Genomic DNA, 21048 nt, shown 5'->3' on the forward strand with positions numbered 1-21048 from the left:
AATAAAAACTAAAAATGAGATAAAATGAAAAGCTTTTGCCACACAGAATGTCCACTGCTCATATCAGTAATAACGATATTCCCACATGAACTATAAAAGGCTCTTTGCAGACCGTTTCATCCCAAGCCCCGGCTCCTGCCTGCACATCAGAAACGAGTAAGCGGATGACATTTGCTAATGGGAGATGCTGCTGCCTACCTGCTGCCTCAAAGTCAACTGACGTGGCTGATGAGCGGCGCGCGGCCAATGGGAGCGCAGCGGGGCGGAGAGCACGCTCAGATTGTACTACAGTGTAGTACCGCTGCCAGCAGCAGACGCGTCTCCCGGTCAGTACCGCTCTTCAGCATCTTCTTCTGGTTCATGGATTATACAGTTTCCCTCCAAGTGCAACATCAGCTGGCGGTGTTCCCGACGCATTTCCACCAGGGCTACAGCGTGGAGTTACAGGTATGATCTGCACGCGTTACCGCTCTTGTCTGCTTTCTTCTTCTTTCTCGCTCTTTTTTTTCTAGACTGTGATGATAGACGTGCACGCGTGTTTAGGAGTGAACGAGTGTGACTTTATGCAGATGGCTTGCTGCAGGGGACAAGCATGGTTGTGGTGTTGCATGCTGATATCTTTAACACCGAGGTCCTTGTTGCACGGAGGATCCCGTCAGAAGGAGCGCAGCGCAGCTGTGCTGCTGCCGGCGCGCTGCGGCGCACGCCGGGGTGAAAAAGTGAGCAGAGCAGCCTGGTTGCTGGAGGTTGACCTTATGTCTCATGTAATGTTCCTGCGTGCTGAAAAGGTGACAGCCTGGGACGATCCCCGAGGGATTCCCTCTCGATAAGCTATAAAAGAAGACATATTCAGAAACAATCTCGGCGTATTAGTCCATTATTGAAGTTAGAGGTTTAACTTTAAATAATTCAACACACGTTGAACACACATACACACAATGCTGCAAACACTCTTCCATCCCGGGGGCAAAATCCTCCAATAACCTTTGGAGAGTGTGTTTTACACTTCACATTAAGCTTTCTTTTGCAGCCTGTGGCTTCTTCATCCAGTGCAGGACAAACTGTAATGAATGTTAAACGATCAGCTGCCCCCCATTTGGGTGAAATTTTGTTGCATAACTTCCTTCATGTTTCTTTGTGGTGATATGTACTCTTTGAGACTTCCTTTGTGTTCTTATTGAAATTATTGTTATTCCACAGATAATGATAACTTATACTTGTTTGTTTGTTGTGCAGCACAATACAGCGACTGATACATACGTTCTCACAATGCTCCACACTCGGCTTTTTGATGGGTTTTTTTTTTATTGTATCAAAAGTTGTGTTGACCATCAATATTTTTCAATGTATTGTGTATCATTTAGAAAAACTTGGATTGGGACTGGCATATGGGGATGACTATAAGAGCCCTTCTTCTACACAGATAACGTGCTGACAGTTCTGGCATTCGTATCGGGCGCTGACAATGTTTTTTGCCTTAGCCGACATCGACACATCAGTGGGCTGTCAGTGAAAGTTATGTGAGAAGAGTGGACACACACACACACACACACAAAACACATGTCCCCAAGTACTCCAAAACGGGGGAAAAGGCATTTTCCTTTTTAATGCTGTTCCAGCCGCTGACAGTTGCCCTTTTCTCAGTAGCTGCCAGTTCCACTAGTAACAACTGGTCTCCGGATGGATATCTGGAGGATTACACTGTGGCACCGCAATACAACACGTTCATATCAGTTTAATAAAAATAATTGGCTTAAATGGCATTAAAATGCAGTATTTCTAACTACAGCAACACCTTGATGCTGCGCAAACCTGCCTCTGCACTGGCAGAAGGCTCTGCGTATTAGCCAGTAGTACACTATATTCCCAAAAGAATTTGTTTGTCTGCCTTCACACACATAAAAATTGCATTCCATTATTAATCCATCGGGTTTAATATGATGTCAGCCCACCCTTTGCAGCTTTAACAGCTTCAACTCTTCTGGGAAGGCTTTCCACAGGTTTAGAAGTGTGTTTATAGGAATTTTTGACCTTTCTCACAGAAGACATTTTTGAGGTCAGACATGTTGGATGAGAAGGACTGGCTCACAGTCTCTGCTCCAGTTCATCCCAAAGGTGTTATATCAGGTTAAGGTCAGGACTGTGCAGGCCAGTCAAGTTCTTCTCCACCAGGTTCACTCATCCTTGTTTGTATGGACCCTGCTTTGTGCACTGGTGTCCAGTCACATTGGAACAGGAAGGGGCCATCCCAAAACTGTTCAAACAAAGTTGGGAGCATGTCCAAAATGTTTTGGTATGCTCAACCATTAAGAGTTCCTTTCACTGGAACTAAGGGGCTGAGCCCAAGTTAAGAAAAACACCACATCCCCCTCCACCAAATTACACTTGGCACAGTGCAGTCAGACAAGTACTGTTCTCTTGGCAATTGCCAAACCCAGACTCATCCTTCAGATTGCCAGACAGAGAAGCATGATTTCTCACTCCAGAGAAAATGTCTCCACTGCATTAGAGTCCAGTGGTGTGGTGCTTTAAACCACTGCATCCGACATATTGTATTGTGCTTGGTGATGAAAGGCTTGGATGCCGCTGCTTCCATGAAGCTCTCTACGCGTTGTTCTTGAGCTAATATGAAGGCCACATGAAGTCTGTACCAATTGACTCTGCCGAAAGCTGCTGTGATTTTACTTGCCCTACCACTTCATGGAGTTGCTGTCATTCCCAGCGGCTTCCACTTTGTTATAATACCACTAAAAGTTGACTGAAATGTTTAGTGAGAAAATTTCATGACTCTACTTGCACAGGTGGCGTCTTATCACGGTACTATGCTGGAATTCATTTTCCTCTTTTAAAAACATGTTTAAAAATAGAGTACTGGAAAAATATATAAGTCAAGAATGAAAAGAGCAAAATAATAATACTGAAACTCTTGGTTGTTTTGCTTTGATTATGTTAATGAAATTTAATTTAATGTAGTTACTTATCTAAGGTGGAAAGTTTTTTTGGTTTGTTTTTTGTTTGTTTGTTTGTTTGTCTGTTTGCTTTGGGGTTTTTTTTACCCTTTGCTTCGAGCCCTATGTACATGAGCTGCATGTTATAAGATCTTTTGTTAAAAGGGTTGGCATAATAAGCATATGTTTCAGCCAATACCTTTTGATTAGCCTTGTTTCATGCTTTCTTGCTTTGTGGTAGATCTTTATTCTGTATTCACTGGGATATTTAAATGCTAATCAATAAATCAATAAATCAATAATTCACTGAGATCTAGAGAAAGACAGCTATTCTTTAACAAATGTTTGTAGATTCTATACACCTGTGTTCATGATCAGAACACCTGAACTCAATGATTTGGCAATATGGTGTATATGGCCGCTGATATTTAATGCCTCCCTTTGTAAAACAAGAAAAAAGTAAGGAGGAAACCCATGCAGATCAATCGAAAGGAAACTTTTTTCAAGGCTGTTTGCTTTCATGTGCTATATGAGTATTGTACGTGTTTTCTTACTTAAGGCTTCCTCTTCCTCCTGCAGCATCATTTCAACACATACTTAAGGATCCCAGACACATCCCAGGTGTGTTTTATTCTGCAGCCCCCAGCAAGATGAGAAAAGGAATAAAAGAATTATGCACCATTTTACCAAGTGGGTGCTCAAAGTGCCATCTGCCTTATTTAAAGTAATACGAATGTTTAAAGTTATATCATCAAGTTTCCCCTTGTGCGGAACAATAGATGGCACTGTTGAAGGTTTCCAAGTTTTCCCTGGGACACAAACATTTCTCTTTTAAAGCTCAGCAGTAAAGTTCTGCACCAAAACAGCAACATGTTATAAAGTGTGTCAGATAATAAAGCTCCTTCATCAACCCTATCTTTAATATTCCAGTGATTTTTTTCCAACCACTCAAGTCATCCTTTCTGTTTGTGAAAACCTTCAATTGAAGAAAAAAGCACTTCCATTCCCCCGCATGCTGTCTGTAATTTGTGATGCCTATAAATAAGAGGCTTTGAAGCTCCGCGCTTCCACATCATCAATAATGTGTTTGTTTTGCAGAGTTAAAATTGCTCTGCTTCTTTGTTGCTTTCCATTGCATCCTTGCCAAAGTTGTTTCCATTCTCTCTCCATTATTCCTTTCACAGAAGGTCAACTGAGATGGGGCTTGAGATTTTTATAAATAGCACACAAAGTAACCAAGTGCTCCAACCATCGGCATTGAGCACATTTATTACACAGAGCTTGGAAGTTGTTTTGAAGGAAACAACTAAGAAAACTCAGCTCCATCAAAGAAGATAATGTGCGCTTTATCAAAGGTGTGGAATCTTCTCTCAGCTTCCAGACTGGCCTCAAATATGCAGAACCACTTGTATCTGCTTATAAAAATGCAGTTACTGAATAAGATGTTAAACAAAGCATCCGAAAAGTGCCCCTGTTTATAAAGAACAAAACAAAGCATGGTTCTTTTTACCTCTTAACCAGGTCATTGGCTATCCATCTAATGTTAGCGTTGTGTATTTAGTTTGTGCTTAACAGGCATATTTTCAGAAATTCAAAACACTCAAAAGCCATTTTATTCGGTGCACCCACTCAGCTGCTTGTTAATGCAAATATTTAATCACGGCCAGACTGCTTTAAGGAAGCAGGAAGGCCACAGTAATTACAAATAATCGCTCAGTACAGCCAAGGTATGCAGAAGAGCATCTGTGAATGCACATCATGTCAAATCTTACAGCAGCAGAAGACCACACCAGCAGGATTGGAAAAACACTGCCTGATGTGATGTGTGTCATTAAGATGTTAGGGTCAGAATAAAGTGTGGACAACATGAAAACATGGATCCAAGTTGTTGTTGGTAGTACAATGGTGTGGAGGATATTTTCTTGATATACTTTCGTCCCCTTAGTATCAGCTGAGCATTGCTTAAACACCACAGACTACCTGAGTATTGCTACTTAACCATGTTCACCCCTTTATCACCACACTAAATCCGTCTTCTGATGGCCGCTTCCAGCAGGATAAAGCATATCACAAAGCTCAATTTATCTCAAACTGATTTTGCAAACATGACAGTGAGTTCATTATACTCAGGTGGCCTTCACGGTTAGCAGATCTCAATCCAGTAGAGATAGTTGATGCATTGGAAGGGGAAATTTGCATAATGGATATGCAGCATATGTGGAATGCTTTTATGACAATATGGACTAAAATCTCAGAGGAATGTTTTCAGGAATTTTTTAAATAGTTCATGCTGTGAAGAATTAAAACAGTTCTAAAGGCAAAAGGGTGTTCAGCCCAGCAGTACTAAGTTGAACCTAACAAAATGACCAGTGAGTGTAGAATGTTAGATTACAGGGTTTTTTTGTTAAGATCTCTTCCCTTTATGTGTTTTTAAAGAGATTATCTATCTTAACCCTAAACCCAGATGTTAAAAGGTTAAGGACTTTAGTGAAGTCAAGCCAGTAGATGGAAAAATAATTATCTATGTATTTACTATAGCATTGGTCGTACACAACGCTTGTTTCACCTTGCTTGGAAACACTTCTGGTGTCCCAAAAGAGTCTTTTAAATTTTAAATCTTAGATGCATGAATATGTCACCTTGTAGTTAAGTGCTTTTTGTGTAAGCTGTTATGGATGTAATTTTCAAGTTACTTTAACTACAGGATCATCCAACAGGTTTGTGCTGTCATGTCCCAAGCCACGCTATGTCTCTGACAGCATATTGTTTGATTATTTGAGTTTGAATCCTCCTTGATCTCATGTCCGCGCTGGGAAGAATTAATTTCATCAGACCGACCAGTGTCACTATTTTATTGTTGCACCGACTCAACATTTGCCCTAAATATCTGTTCTGGCTGAACACCAAGCTGATTATATTACTGAAGTGCAGGCAGTATGCCCAGTGTGAGTGCTAATGTTTTCACTCAGCAGATCTGTGGACACCGCTTGGGTCACACTGCATGGGAATAGCCCACTTAGCAGCAAACACAAAGCAAATGCTCATTGTTTCGACCTCAAGGCATGACATTACAATTTGGCCAGCCTTTGCGTCCCCAAAGCCAGAGCAGCAGAATAATAGAGACAGAATGGGAGGCAGATCAGTGCACAGGTCTCTGGAATAGGATGTAAAGTCTCTTTGCAGCCTCGCTCAACCAGTCCGGCTAATTTGCCCCCCTGAGAGCAATGTTAGAATCTCTCACATGGCCCCGGAGCACCAGCTGGACAAAATGCTGCTGATGATAGAGGAGGCAGATTCTATAGACCTTACAGCTCAAAGTGTGCACGGAGAGGTGAGACAGCTACTCTTATTATATATGTACTTTCCTTTGTTCCTTCCTTACTAAATCCTTGACCAGCACCAAGTCGCTTCAGTCCCATGTATTTTTAGATGATTTCCTTTTCTTAGCTGCATTTTCTAAAAGACACTATATTTTCTTTCAAACATGCACTGCTTTTCATTAATCTGAAGGTGTTTGAACTTGTCAACTTTAGAGTTGAACTTTTGCAAAGAAAGAGCAATAATAATCTTACTTGGCTTGACCTTGCAACATTGGCATCTCACATTTATTGCAATCTCCGAGAGCAGTTACATTAATGGAAAAGTACGCACAAGGTACTCACTGTGCATGTCTGTTGTGTATCTAAGCCAGTTGTTCTGCTTGCTTAAGAGCAACAGCATGTACATATGTGATATTAACTCTCACCAACTATCTACAAGTTGCTATAAAAGAAAATTATCTCTCTGTGGACTTTTGCTTCAGACAATCAGTAAGAGAGACTTGTGTGGGAGGGTACAATTTTTTAGCAGCACTGTGCCATGCACACGAAGACGCAGACATGCACACAGAAACAGGCAGAGAGAGAGAGCCTGCCCTTAGTGACAGTGGTGGTGAGAGCTAAATGTTCCAAAGTGTTTTTACATACACACTGCATTCTACAAGTGCAACAAATCCTTTGCTTGTATGGAAAATGTGGAGTGTGTACTGTGACAAACAATGGCACTAGTATGTCTGAATAGTAACGTAAAAGTGACAATTGTCTGCATTAGAGCTGGGCGATATGACCCAAAATTCATATCTCGATATTTTTTAGCTGGATGGCGATATAAGATATATATCTCGATATTTTTTTAAAGCCATAAAGTAAGAACAAAAAGAGAGTTCTTAGTCAAAGCTGTGTCCCAGATGTCACACAGGCACTTTTATTAACATACAGCATCGATGTACATGAAAAAAACTACTCAAAAATAAATTATGAGCATTTATTAAATAATGATGCTCTATAAATAAAAGAAAACTATGTCGTTTTGTGCATAATAAAGAGCTCACAATTGTGCAGTCAAAATGTAAACTAACAGACACTGAGCATAATAACAAAGACAGATTTCACAGCTGCTCTGTTCCCAGCCTGGAGTTTGAAATCCGCTTCGTAACCATGTCTCTGAACAGGTGCCATTTATGGTCCTTATACACACACAATACGGTAATATTACGTTGACGCACAGTACGTATCACTCCGCGAGGGCGAGGCTCCTCGGTAGCCGTAATGCTCTGGCAATCCATCAAGCGGTGCAGCTCCGTAGCTTACCGAAGTCGAACTAAAACATTTTTTGACAGATTGCTGAGCGCTGTGTATCACATAAAATCGGTTCGCGGTCATCAAGCACAACCAGAATTCATACAAAAGGCGCGCAGTCAACTTTTGAGAAAATGAAAGGATTTCAGGCCGTGCATGGCGTTAGCGTGGCTAGCTTGTTAGCGTGGCTAGCTTGTTAACGTGGTTAGCTCGTTAACACGTTGACACCGTCCAGCCCCACGCACGGGGTGATGCGCAGTAACTCATTAACGGAGATTTGCCGTGTCCATCTTGTCGCTGCCTGCAGGTGAAGCGATGGGGGAGGAGGGGGAGTTGTGTTCAGTGAAGGAGAGGCGAGGTCGAGTAACGTTGCATAGAGACAAAAGTGGACGAAAGAGGGGCAAACTTGCGGCTCCGCAACTATAATTATAACGTAACATAGACTATATCGATATAAAGGATATTGTCACATCTTATATCTCGTATAAAAATATATCGATATTTTTTTAAAAATCGATATATCGCCCAGCACTAGTCTGCATGACAGAATTAAATCATTTTGGCAAAGTTTAAAAATGGTCTTATATGACATTTAGCAAACCGACTGGGTGATGAAGTCTCACCCAGTCATTTTGGTATCATGGTTTTTCTGTTAAAACCTACAAATGGGCAATGAAATAGGTGGACAATAACTAAACTCAAACACTACCACTAACCCCAGATGTGTCACTGATGACCCTCTTAGATATAAGGATTAGACAATGCTTGTATTTCATGGGTTGTTGCCTCTCATTGTGGTATCTGCAGAGATTGAAACTCATGTCTTTTGGGGTATGTAAGCAGCAGAACACCCTAGTATTAGACTGGCTAACAAGACTTGCAATTAGGCTGAACATGGGACCTCTACTGAGACTGAGAGTGAAGTCCTTTGCAATCAAGTTGTGGGGTAATCAACATTCAGAGAGTGGCAGGAACAGTGATTACTGCAGACATCCTGCTTGGATTTGATGATGATGCCAATGATGGTGATAAAGAGAACAATGAAGATGAGGATGGTGACGACGATAGTTATAATATGTAAAATGGATTCAGTTTTGTCATATGTATATATCAATGTTACTGGATTTCAGTTCAGAATCACTTCGGTCGTATACAGTCAGTCCTAGTCAGGTACAGATTGATTTACCACTAAGTGATTTATTCTTCTTTTTTGTGTGTCAAAACTGTCAGAGTTCAGTTTTACAGATGAGATTTAGTTCAGATGATTTGAGTGAGAACTGAGAATTGATTTCAAATGATTTTTTATCCATCTCTGGATAAGCTAAAGGAACAATGCATGCTAGAAAGCCACGTAACCAGTGTAGCTATTTAGATACCGATTCCTTCATCGATACCATATCAAGATCTAAGGCTATTTCTCTGATCCAGATTAAAATTCTACTCAAACTAGTCAATCACAGTTTAACTAAGAAGAAAGTTTGTAAATCATTGCCATCAATCTTTGAAGCAAAAATGTCAAATTTTTATTATCTGGGTTTTCTGTGTTTTACTAAAAAAGCAACCTGCTATTTTCCTTTTTTTATTCTGTCTTGGTGAACACCAGTAATAGATATTTTAAACCCTGGGAGTTTTTAGTGTCCAGTCAAACCCTAAAAAGTCAAAGTCCAGTGTCCTCGCTGTCCTTGAAAGAAGGAAGCTTAACTCTTTACATATGTGCAGTTAACATGTAGTTGTGAATGTAAAACCATGCTTAAAAGAAAGTACACCCTCTTTCAGTAGCCTACCTCCTCCTTAATGTGTTGTCTAATCTCAACAAAACATTGTACGATCTTCACACATAGAGAAATGATTAACATCTAGATGTTTGTTTGTTTTTCTAAAGATTTATTATAAATCCCAGTTCTGTGGGTTTTCATGTTTATTGTCCTGTTGGACTGATGACCTCACAGTTGACCCGTCAGTACTTGATGGTTGACTCAAAGATGGCAAGTTGTCAGATCCTGTGGCTGGAAAACAAGCCCAACTCATTACCACTCACCACCACTGTGACTGACAGTTGGTTATTGGAGGTGTTTAAGCTGATATGCTGTGTTTGCCTTTCACTAAATGTAGCTGTATAAAAATAGATTCCAAATACACAAAATCAGTAGTAGCCCACTTAATACTAGTGGGGTATAAATATTGTGTTCACGTATGCGTAAATAGCTTTACAAGGGATACTGATAGTGAGGATTACTACAAAAGGTCATATTAGTCATACTGTGATTTAATTGATACATTCTACACCTGTGTGCTAGTGACTGTGTAAGTAACTGAAACAAAAATCAGTGTAGATCTGATTAACAAGAAGAATTATTGCCAATTTATTCTGTAAATCTTTGCTTTTATTTAGTTGTGGCATTGATCCAGGAGTTCTCCGCACCATCTCTGTCTTCCACTCAGCATAGATAGAGCTATGGGACTTTCGGGTGGTGTTTTTTTAGTCAGAGGATTATTGCCCACGTTGGATTTTACACCAATATCTGGCCCCAGAGAACAGTGCTGGAGGTCCTCCAAAATTGGTGACCGACAAGCTCACTTTATTCCTTATAATAATTCATTGTCAGCAACAGGTCAGCAAAGATAACTATAGTCCCATCCATTCACAGTAGAATACTGGCCATTGTACCATATCACTGATTGATTATTTCTGCTGTGCTGGACATTTAACACCCATTTGTTTCACTTGCAAAGTCAGGCAAAATGAGAAAAATGGAGGTGCTGTGGAGAGGACTTAGGGTGAATGTGAATAAATAGTGGACCATGAGGTCTATACCTTTTGAAAATTTCGTCATTGCAAGTTGCTCAGATTGCAATTTTGTTCATTTGCCATGCATCAATTTTCAGACAAAAGTGGATAATGTAGGTTTTAGAGTAATGCAACAAAATCTAAAAAGCTGAGTTTTTGCATTTTTGAATAAAGCTTGCTCTTTCATCATGAGGGTTTTAGAGACTAGGAAAACTGGAAAATCTTTTAACAAGATTCATGCCATCATAGTACTGTAAAAGTTTGCAGTGATCAGAATTATTGCATTCTTCAACAACTTTAGCAACTGTTCAGAGTGACTTAGAGATGTAGTCAGGCATATACTAAAGGACAACAACTGTACACCGTGGATATGTAATAAATTGATCAGTTGTATTACTACAGCACATCTTGTCTATATCTAAACACAAATGTAACTAAAGGTCTTACAATGGTTGGCTGGTGATCTCACATGAAAGCTTAGCTTTGAGCCCATGGTCAATGTTGGCCCGATGTTGTCAGTTTTTACTGGCTGCGAATTCTGCTGGTTTGAGCATTATCCTAAACAGTGTTAACTAGGGCTGTGCGATATGACCAAAATCTCATATCCCGATATTAAGACATCTATCGTCTGATAACGATATAAATCACAAAAATGTAATATTTTCTGTAAATTCTGTGAATGTCTGGCAGCTCGACTTGCGTGAAGTGTTTCCAGCTGGGCGTCGCGTACCTGGAGTCGAGTGTTTTAACTGATGCATGAAACGATACATTTTTAGACAAGTTGTAACGGCCGCCGTTTTCTTTGTGAGTATTTATTACACAGCGTGCTGCGGGGAAACCCTGTTCTAACGTTTGAATCTAAGGTTTATTTTTTAGCACCTGACGGCTCTTTTTTGCTTCTCATCCGTAAATACTCTGCATCTTTCACGTGATTCAGTTTATTTTGAAAAGTCTCAACAGGATCTTGAGCTTTATTGTGAAAGGTTTATGTGGAAAATAAACAAGCGGACACGGCATAAAAACAAGTGCTTGTGCGTCTGTAGTGTGGTTATATTAAATATAAGAGAAAGAGAACTTCAGGAAAATATAGCCACTACAGTGACCATCAAAATAATGAAAAAATATTGCCGTAAACAGTTTATTTTGCGACACCACGAAACAAACGATAGCGTAAAATGAAACGATAGACGTTTTTATATTGTAATCCGATATATATCGTTATATCGAACAGCCCTAGTGTTAACAAAGGGTTTCACTTTACTCATGGCATTTCTTCATAGTGTTCATTGGGGTTGGACAGTCAGTTGTTAGTTCACTTATTTTCACAAGTAGGTAGTCCACTTGTGCAAAACTTAGTTTCAGACCAAGATCCTGCATATGGAAACTACTCGCCATCCGCCACACTTTGACTTGGTTATCAGAAGTACTTTACAAGTCTACACACACCCAAACACTGGTTCTCCTTAGACCTGGTATCATCAGCTCTAGTTGCACTGCACTGTGCCAAGTCATGAATACATGCATTTCCACTACACTGTTGTTTCCCTGGTGGTCTGCATGGGCCACTGGAACTAATCAGTCAAGATCTTACCAAAACAAAGCTGTTTTTGTGCTTATTAACAGCTGTAACTGTTGGCGATTTAACTTTAATTTTTCTAATTTAGAGATCACCTTTGTTTTATTGTTCCTGTTAGAATTGCTTACAGAGTGCGATTTGGCGATTGTCCCATTGTCATTTAAAAATGTTTGCCATCACTAGGCTGTAAGTTTAGCATGCAGATTTTTCAGATATGAATGAATAGATCTGACCACTGGGACCATTACATTCAGCAAGAACATGCACCAGTGCTGAATAGCTGAATATATAGGTTGTACAATAATACTGTTTTGCCTCAGACATACAACTAAACTTTGCTATGGGTCATTCGACTTTGAAGTTATTACTCTGCCTCCTCAGATGTGGTCCCAACTCTGCCAGCAAGAGTTCAAAATGCCCCACTAACATCCTGAAATATGTACGAAAGCAGTCATGATACAGCCTCAACTCCTGGATCAAACCATGAAATTCTCCCTGCTGCTGCCTTTGTTTGAGAACTGGATGAATCCAGAATCTCAGTTTCTGCCTTTTCTTGCTTAGAAACATCAGGATCAGCTCATCATCAACTTCTTTTTGAGGATGAATTTTCTGCAAAAGTACAATACTTTTGGTGTGTGTATCAACCTAGTATTATGGCAAAAGGTGTAATAGACACACGGTCCACCGTGTCCATTTCACGCTTTGCCTCTCCAAAAAATGGAATGTACATGCACACAGAAGATGCAGTAATCCGAAGTACCAGCACAGGGAGATATTTTATTTTAAGCCAGCATGAAAATAATCACAAGAAAGCATATAAACAGACATTATTAGCACCTTTACATGTATATACATATTAGCTGCCTAGCTTAATCGTTTCTGATGACTAAGAACCCTTGATTGTACTTAATACATTTTCTGCTCACTACCGACTTCGTGGCTTTAAATATATTATCTCCCCTACTGGTAATGCAACGTCTGCATGCATTTAGATTTCACATTTTGGAGAGGCAAAGCGTGAAATGAACACGGTTGACTGGCGTGTCTATTACACGCTTTGCCGTGATATCAGGTTGTGTATATATGGTACAGTTCACATTTGAAAAAAAAAAGATTTTTCCACTACAAGCTCAGTGTGTAATGTACTGCTACTGGTTAGAGGAAGAGAAAGAGAGATTGGACAGTTTCACCCTCCAGGCCCAAAAGAGAATAACATATTTACCAGTAGGCTAGTCTAACTTTCCTAAATGATGGATGATTTAGCCTAGAGTAATAGGTAAATACAAGTGGAAGGATGCACAGCCAAAACAGCAATACTTCATAACATTCACATTGGCTCTTTTAAAGAAAAAAAACAACTTTTTTCACCGTTTAGGCCAGTTGTTCAATTTGTTTTTATGTGTATAAAATGGTTTACCTGTCTTGCCTCGACTGTGGACTGTGCCCTCTTCACACACAGAAGAGTCCTTTGCAGACACACTCACACACTAGCATCTTTTTAAAAGCACTATTACACCAAGCTCTAATTTAAAACCAGCAGACTCCTGTTTTTACTCATTTTATAGTGAAGATGGTGAAGCTCCTCCCTGCATGCAGAGAAACACGTTCTTATTGCAAGTCATACACAAGTTATATGTGGAGATGCAAACATAAAACTGTACTGTGATCAATATGTAATATATTTATATAAATCTCCTAATAATCCTTATGGTTACAGTCAGACTCGGGTCAGACAAACAGTGGTTGGAGACCACTGGAGACGCTGTGACGGTGTGCAATGAACTTGGAGTCTTGTTGCATTAGAAATGGTTGCTTTGAAGACGGGGACCAAGTCTGCGACCACTTGTATTCTGATGCAAACCTTTGACCATTGGTCCGAGAGTAATTGCAATCAGTCTGAGTCGCATGACAATGACTTCGAGACAAGTTGCTTCCCACCAGGTGATCTGTGCAACTGCCTTGCAGTTGAAAGGGTGCTGCACTCCTAACCTCTGGGTTTCCATTTTTGAAGTTGTACCATGATAGTGTGGTGCATGCTGACTGTAATTTTGCATTGTTTTCTCATTTTCAAAATATGTTAATATTATATAGTCAGTTATTCATGCCATGCACACTAATGCTCCCTCCATGCCATCAGTGCTGTGTGCTGACAGCTATTTTCAGTCCCTCTCCTCTGTAGCCTGGAGGATGCAGCTTTCATTATTTCCAAAAGGAATTTCAAATTGTGGTCACACCACAGGACCGCTTTTCACTTCAACTCTTAAAAGAGCTCAAATTCAGAGGACTGTCAGAATTGCATATTTAATGTTTGTCGAGGCAGTGATCAACTTTGTTCTTCAGAAGTTTTCTTGTGCCCAGGGACTGATTTACACTCTCAGGTCAGAATTCAGTTTTCCATGAATTTAGATTCTTATTTCCAATGCGGGAGGTAAGAGTATTGAATATGCACCCAATTAAATTTTTCCTTAGCAATTATGTTATTTGGCAAGCACTTTGATAAAATTACATAACTGAAAAATACAATAAAGTGTGCCATTACTGGAGTATCTCATCCTTCAGACGAACTCTTGGAAAGCTGCTGGTTAGTGGTTCTGCTCTGCAGCGTTTCTGATCTTGCCACAAACAGCCCTCTGCCTCCTGCAGGTTCTGGAGACCGTCCCACCCATGGACTAGATTTTTGAGGAAGCAGTAGGATGATATCAAGAACTTCTATAGCAGCAGTATGGCCAGTGAGCCAGTGTGTAGTGTAATAGTACTAGGGGCTGGCCTCCTGTAGCTCCTGTTAGAACAGGCGCTCCAGTAATCACAAGGTTGGTGGTTCAATCACTGGTGGGTTCAGTCTGCATGCCAAAGTATCCTTGGACAAAATACTGAAACCCAAGTTGCTCTCTGATGCTTGGGTGAGTGTGAATGTTAGATAGAGTATTAGCCATAGAAAAACGTGCTTGTATGAATAGTTGAATGAAGCATGTTGTGTAAATTGCTTTGAGTGCTCAAGTAGAGTAGAACAGCATGATGTAAGAAACAGTGCATTTAGAGACTAGAAAAGTCACTGATTGGCATGACTGAATTTCAAAATAGAAGCTAGTAAATTGATTGCTGGTGGTAGACAATAAAACAATGCCAAAACCAGACGGTCACCAAATATTCCTGGGTGTCTGTTAGTCTTTGTGTGGGAAACAGTGGAATTGTGCTGCCTCAGGGCCATAAGAGAGTGGACATACAGATTAAATGACTGCATTTTGTGTTTATTTACATTTCAGAAAGTGTTCTAACTGCATTGGAAACTGGGCTGTATAACTACACCAGCGCTTGCTTTCTACAATTTGTCATAGTCAGCATCATAGTTAAGTGTAGTGAGAAATGTCCATACTGTGAACCTTTTTAAGAAAAGACCTTATTATGATTTTACGTGATCAACGCTTCAGCAGTTCTTTGTGGCACGAGCTCACTCAGGGCTCTGCAGCCCCTCTGTTTCTCATGCTGCTACTCTCAATGTGTGGAGCTACTATGATTAATTGGCAGTTTTACTACTTACTATACTGCATATGGAATAAATGACCAACTTCTAATTTATGGGTTTCTACAGTCCTCCATGTGTAGTCATAATTCTTCATTAAATAGCTCACAATTTATTGGTGAAGCTTACTTTATTTTAGGAGTTGAGGGTTATCTACTGCCTACAGTCTGGTTCATTATTTTGCCAATAGATTATTATTTTGGCTGAAGGCACATTAAAAATAATTTCAATGAGCATCCCTCTTTCTGAAGAAATACAGTAATATACAATTGAGCCATAACTGAAACTTTCTCATTCTCGTGTACATGTTGGTATTATCTAGATGACTCAAATTCACTGGGAGGATTGTAGTCTCATTTTAAAATCAGTTAGTAGACCTATCTCCCCTCACCACACTCCCTGCCAGTGGCTGATGCCCTCAGACGTTGGTGTGTTGGTGGTTCTTGGTGTCTGGGCGCTCATGTATGTACCGGCTCACTCCTGGTGCCAATTGGTGGGGCCTGGCGCCTGTGGCCCGGCTGGGCCCCTTCCGGGGGGTGGGGTGCCCTCAGGCCTCTGGCCTATGGGCCTGAGGCCCGGTCCTCTCTGGCACAGCTGGCTGCCGGCAGAGCCCGCGGGCACGTCACTGCAACCCCCTCTGGCCTCTGCTCCGTGGCTGCTGGATGACCTCTCGTTTGGAGCTCTCCTCAGCTCTCCGGGAGGGTGACACCGTTGCCCCCCTGGTGGTCCTCCTTGGGTCTTCATATTCTGGGACCTCTGGGTGTCTGGGGCCTGGATCTCCTCCATACCTGCTTCATGCCCTGGGGAACGGGGCTATGACTCCCCACACTCCCTAGCAGATTGTTACATGGAGAAACCTTTTGAATACAAGCGTGCTGATCCACACAGGTGTGCGCACAGGTGTACACACGGGTGTTCACAGACACAAACTACACCTTTCTTGGCTGCTACCTCAAAGCACATTGTCCCTCTATTTTTCTTTCTCTCCCTCTCTTTCTTTCATTTTTTCTCTCTGTCCTATCCCCCAGTCATGTCTGTCCCGTCTGTAACAACCGAAAATAAAATAAAATAAATACATAATTATAATAAAGGCCAATCAAATGGACCAATATGGCAAGGCCATATATGATCCAATTGGTAAAGACTGCCGCTTGGCATCTTTCTTGGCCTTTAGACAACAATTCTGATGGCTAAAGATCCAAACTGGACAGGCAAAAAAAAAAAATTAAAAAAAATTAGTTAGTAATAATAATAATAATTTGCTAATTGTGAAATGTCTTCAGGCCACCCATAAAGAGAAAAAAACACACTTGATTTAAATTTGGCCATCTCCTTGTGCATTGCTGCACAACTTCCACCCCAGCTGCTTTTGTTAGATCAATGCCTAGAACTCCTTTTCTGACCATTTGGACCTGTGTCTTTGGTAAGTGCTGGATTTCCTCCACTGTACCAGAACTGTGAGTCTTCATCTTGAATTCCGATTTGTAGTAGAGGACAAAATTGAAAGGAGGCAAATCTGGTAAGGTGTGTGTTGAGTGAAGATTGTGTTAGTGTATCCGAACAGATCCTGCCTCTTCACTGTACTATGTGAACAAGTGTGTATTGGCACGATAGCATGTGTCACACTTCAAGTTGTTTGCAGCAGTGAATGGTCTCCTTGAGACCTTTAGGACTTTTCAGGAAAAACACAAATTTGCAGTCACATCTGTGGTTTCACTAGTGGAGAGAGTGGTGACTGGACCAGCAGGGACTGGCAGCAAGAAGGTGGCCGGTTTAGGGTAGAAGTAGCTGGCCGGGACATGTGGGAAATCTGGAGTGCACACTTTGGTGTTTACAGTGCTGGAAAACAGCAAGGAAAATAGAAATCCGAAAGGACAACATTAATGGAGTCTGAATTTTTATAACACCATGGCTAACAGACAATCTGGCGGAGAGTGGGTAGTGAGAGCTCATTTATAAATACTGCAGCAACGTGATTAGGTAATTGTCCTGGTGTGCCAGCCAGCCAGAATCCTACAAGAACCAAAGCCCAGCCAAGAGGGAGAAAGAGGAAGAAAGGGAGAGTGAGAGTGAGAGTAGAGGAAACAACAAAAAAATGGGAATGTTAGCACTGGAGGCATATAAAGATCATGATAAGGACATGTGAAGTGATCTGCTTTATGAGGACTTAAATGACGTTAAATCATAATAACTGCTTTTTACATTGTATTATTATAAAATGTGACTTTTTTTTCCAGGAACTTTGCTTTTGTAACTCCAGTACAGCAACTGGATCTGATCGTGGCAGCTCAAAACAATGCTTACGGTTCCCCAGACACTGCTCATCACACTGCATACCTAAAAATAGCAGCGGATCTTTTTGTTTTTCTTTCAATTTTCAAGATATCAGAGTTTGTGCAGACTAACTCTTCCAGTCCTAAAAGCTGCCTGTATGATCTGAGGCTGTACCATGGGTGGAAGAGCAGAGTGCCTGACACATGCCTTGTGTGTTCCCTGGCATGCAAAAGTAAATTATCAACTGAAAAGGTGCAACATGTCCCCCGGGTGTCTCCTTTTAGATGTATTGTTTACACATAACAGGGCCATGTGGTCCATGCTTCATTTAAGGATGCCTTTACATCTGCTGAGGTAATAATTGAAGCCAGAGGGCAACATGGAGATCAGAGAATATATAGCCTCTTTTCAACTAGTTTCTTGACTCTACTCAGTTTCTGTCCTTTTTCCGTTATGAAAGAATCACTCACATGACTCATCAAGTGACACCACTGACTGGCCAATTTGTGGCATGCAGTCTGTGGATGTCACGTTTTCAGAGCAGGTACTACCAGTACCAGGTACTACCACCTAATGGAAAACCCTAAAAACTGAATTGAGTCGAGTCAAGCTGAGCTGAGTAGGAACAAGTGGAAAAGAGGCACATGACAGAGAAACTGCTAAGTGGTAAAGACAGAGACAGAAAAAGTCTTTGAGAACCTCAGCATAGGAAATTGAAACATCAAGTAAAAGAGAAATCACTGGTGGACTGTGAGATTTAAAAAGAAATGTTCAAAAACAAAAGGAGCATCTAAATTCCTCGATTCAGGAGCCTTGAAGAATAATCTCAAATAACCAGTCAAAAAAGAGTGAGTGAAAGCATCTAAATCAGCAATTTATAGAAGCAGGAGTTGTAGTTAAAGGTTCTAACAAGACTAAACGAAAAGTCAGAAAGGGCATGACAGCAAAATAGAATAGAATTCAACTTTATTGTCATTGCACATGTCACAGGTACAGGGCAACGAAATGCAGTTTGCATCCATCCAGAAGTGCTTTAGCCATGATATAGATATATTACAATATATATTAGCAATAATATAGATATGTAAGTATATTACAGAAATGACCTCTCACCAGATGTGAAGCCAAATATATGGCACAAGACAGGAAGAACTCAGGAAAACATGGAATTTATGGAGCGTCTGTATAACTGCGTATCATAATTGATGTTGGAACAGATAGTGTCTACAGCAAGAGTCTCACAGTAGCCAAGTCTGTTTATTACTGATTTAAAGAAAAAAAGACAGTAAATGTTGAGTACTGTCACATATACTTACTGAATCAAAGAAATTGTATTTCCTTTGACATCAGTTTACTTTTACTGTACATTTGAAAAAACCCAGCACAGACACTATTAAAATCAGTCTTTATATAAGATGACAAAAAGTGTGCGCTTATAAATAGAAATAAAAGCTAAAACATGACAAAGATTCTACCTTTTCCTCTTGGTAATGTTGGTTGACGCCAGGGCTGTGCAGAGATGTTTGAAGGGGCGGGTGCTCAAAGTTAAAAAGGGGCACGTAGAAACAGGCTGAATAACAACAACCCACATTCATCAAGAATCTAATATGGAATCACATCATACTGTATCACTGTCATCAGGTGGGGACAGCACAAACCAAATGTAGCCCGTGGGGTACACTGTTCTGTTGAGGGGTTGCTGCTGCTCCTGATGGTGCTCGAGGGCAGGGCTGTATTGATCTGAGACAGTAGACATTTAAAAAAAATCCATAGGAGAGTTGGTAGCTGATTAAAGAGGTGGTATGAGATAATAATAAAAAAAAATACAAAGATTGGTGACAGCGCTTGGAATCATACACACACACACACACATGCACATGCAGTGACATTTTATACCTTCTCCAGAGTACTGTATATATTACGGCCACAAGTTTGCGTCATGGTGCTGATCCAGAATCTTTCCCTTATTGTTTATTCCTAATAGTATAATAATAAAGTAATAATAATGAACTTACTTTAAAGCAAACTATATTCCTTAAAGCAGTGGACAGAGCTACAGACCCATGACAACTTTATACAGTTAGCTGGGAGGTAATGACCAGCACTTCTTGTGCAGTTAATAAAAGGACAGGTAATGTTTTGAGTTCCTGGACCTGCAAGCCAAAAATTCAGTAATGACCAAATGGACTGTGAGAAGGTTTTAGGATCACTGCAGTTCACTGGAATGTTTCCTGGATTGTAGCCTTGTTGGTGTTGTATTTGAGCCTTTGCAAATACAAACTTAAAGGTAGTGTAAGTCATTTTGCACTAATAAATATATATTAATTAATGTGTATTTAAAACAACAAATTCACATAAACAGAAATAATTAAACAGAAATAATTAATTATAACTTAATCAACTTTCAAATTTCACTAATGTCAGCTAGCAGCAATTAACAACAGCATTTATAAGAAAAGTTTAGGATATTCTCAACAACTCACCTCAGTATCGCTGTAATCAGACAGAAGTGCGCTACACGGACTCATCGAATCATATCAGACTCCTTTTACAAAGTTTTACAGTCTCCTCTAAAGTAAATAGACGTGAACACCTGAGCTGAGCTGAGCTGTCAACATAGCTGAGCTGAAGTAAACAGAAGACTGACAGCATGTACTCACTACAGATGAGTAGCAGCCAAAGTTGTTTGTCCTGGAGTGGCCACTGTAGCTGGGATGCACTTGAAATGGGAGGGGTAAGAAATAAGAATTCTACTGACATCAATCTGTAATGTACTGAAATCTAGTGGTGAAATTTTACTTATAGTACCTTTAATTTTTAATGGCTTCATATTGTGATATCATCATATTGCTTCCCAAATATGTTTCCATAGTTTTGGCGTGTTTGCTTTACAGTCTGGTTGAGGCAACATTGATGATGATGATGATGATTTTTGTTTTTTTTAAATGTTATTTGACTTGCTGACTGTCATTTTGGCTGTTAACGCTTAACCTGATATGTATCAACAAATCCAACACAAATATAAATAAACAGTATACAAGAATAATAATCTCTGCCCAAATAAGTCTGGCAACTCATTTTAGCATTTTTATATGTAAATCATTTTATCCACCTGAGAACAACTCAAACTTGATTTTATGGTAAACAATCCCCTCCTTCCTATTTAGAAAGTTCAAATGGTACAAATGAGCTACTAAGTCCAGACCTCAGCTCGATTAAAATGCTCTTTTAAAATATTGAGAGAGCATTGCATAAAGGAATCGTTGCAAACTTTGATGAACTGAAGCAATGTTAAAGAAAAGAGGGCCAAAATTCACTCAACTATT

At 40.2% G+C, this 21048-nt stretch overlaps 1 protein-coding gene across 1 annotated transcript in view; it reads left to right on the forward strand.

Moving 5' to 3' along the window:
* The first annotated feature begins 214 nt into the window (after positions 1-214).
* zmat4a (zinc finger, matrin-type 4a) overlaps positions 215-21048 on the forward strand; it is a 147925-nt gene continuing 127091 nt past the window's right edge. Inside the window, exon 1 of the mRNA XM_005472923.4 lies at positions 215-447. Coding sequence (XP_005472980.4) covers positions 229-447 — 219 coding nt within the window. The 5' untranslated portion in view covers positions 215-228. The remainder of the gene's footprint in view (positions 448-21048) is intronic.

This window comes from Oreochromis niloticus, linkage group LG12 (assembly GCF_001858045.2).
Source record: "Oreochromis niloticus isolate F11D_XX linkage group LG12, O_niloticus_UMD_NMBU, whole genome shotgun sequence".
Lineage (NCBI taxonomy): Eukaryota > Metazoa > Chordata > Actinopteri > Cichliformes > Cichlidae > Oreochromis > Oreochromis niloticus.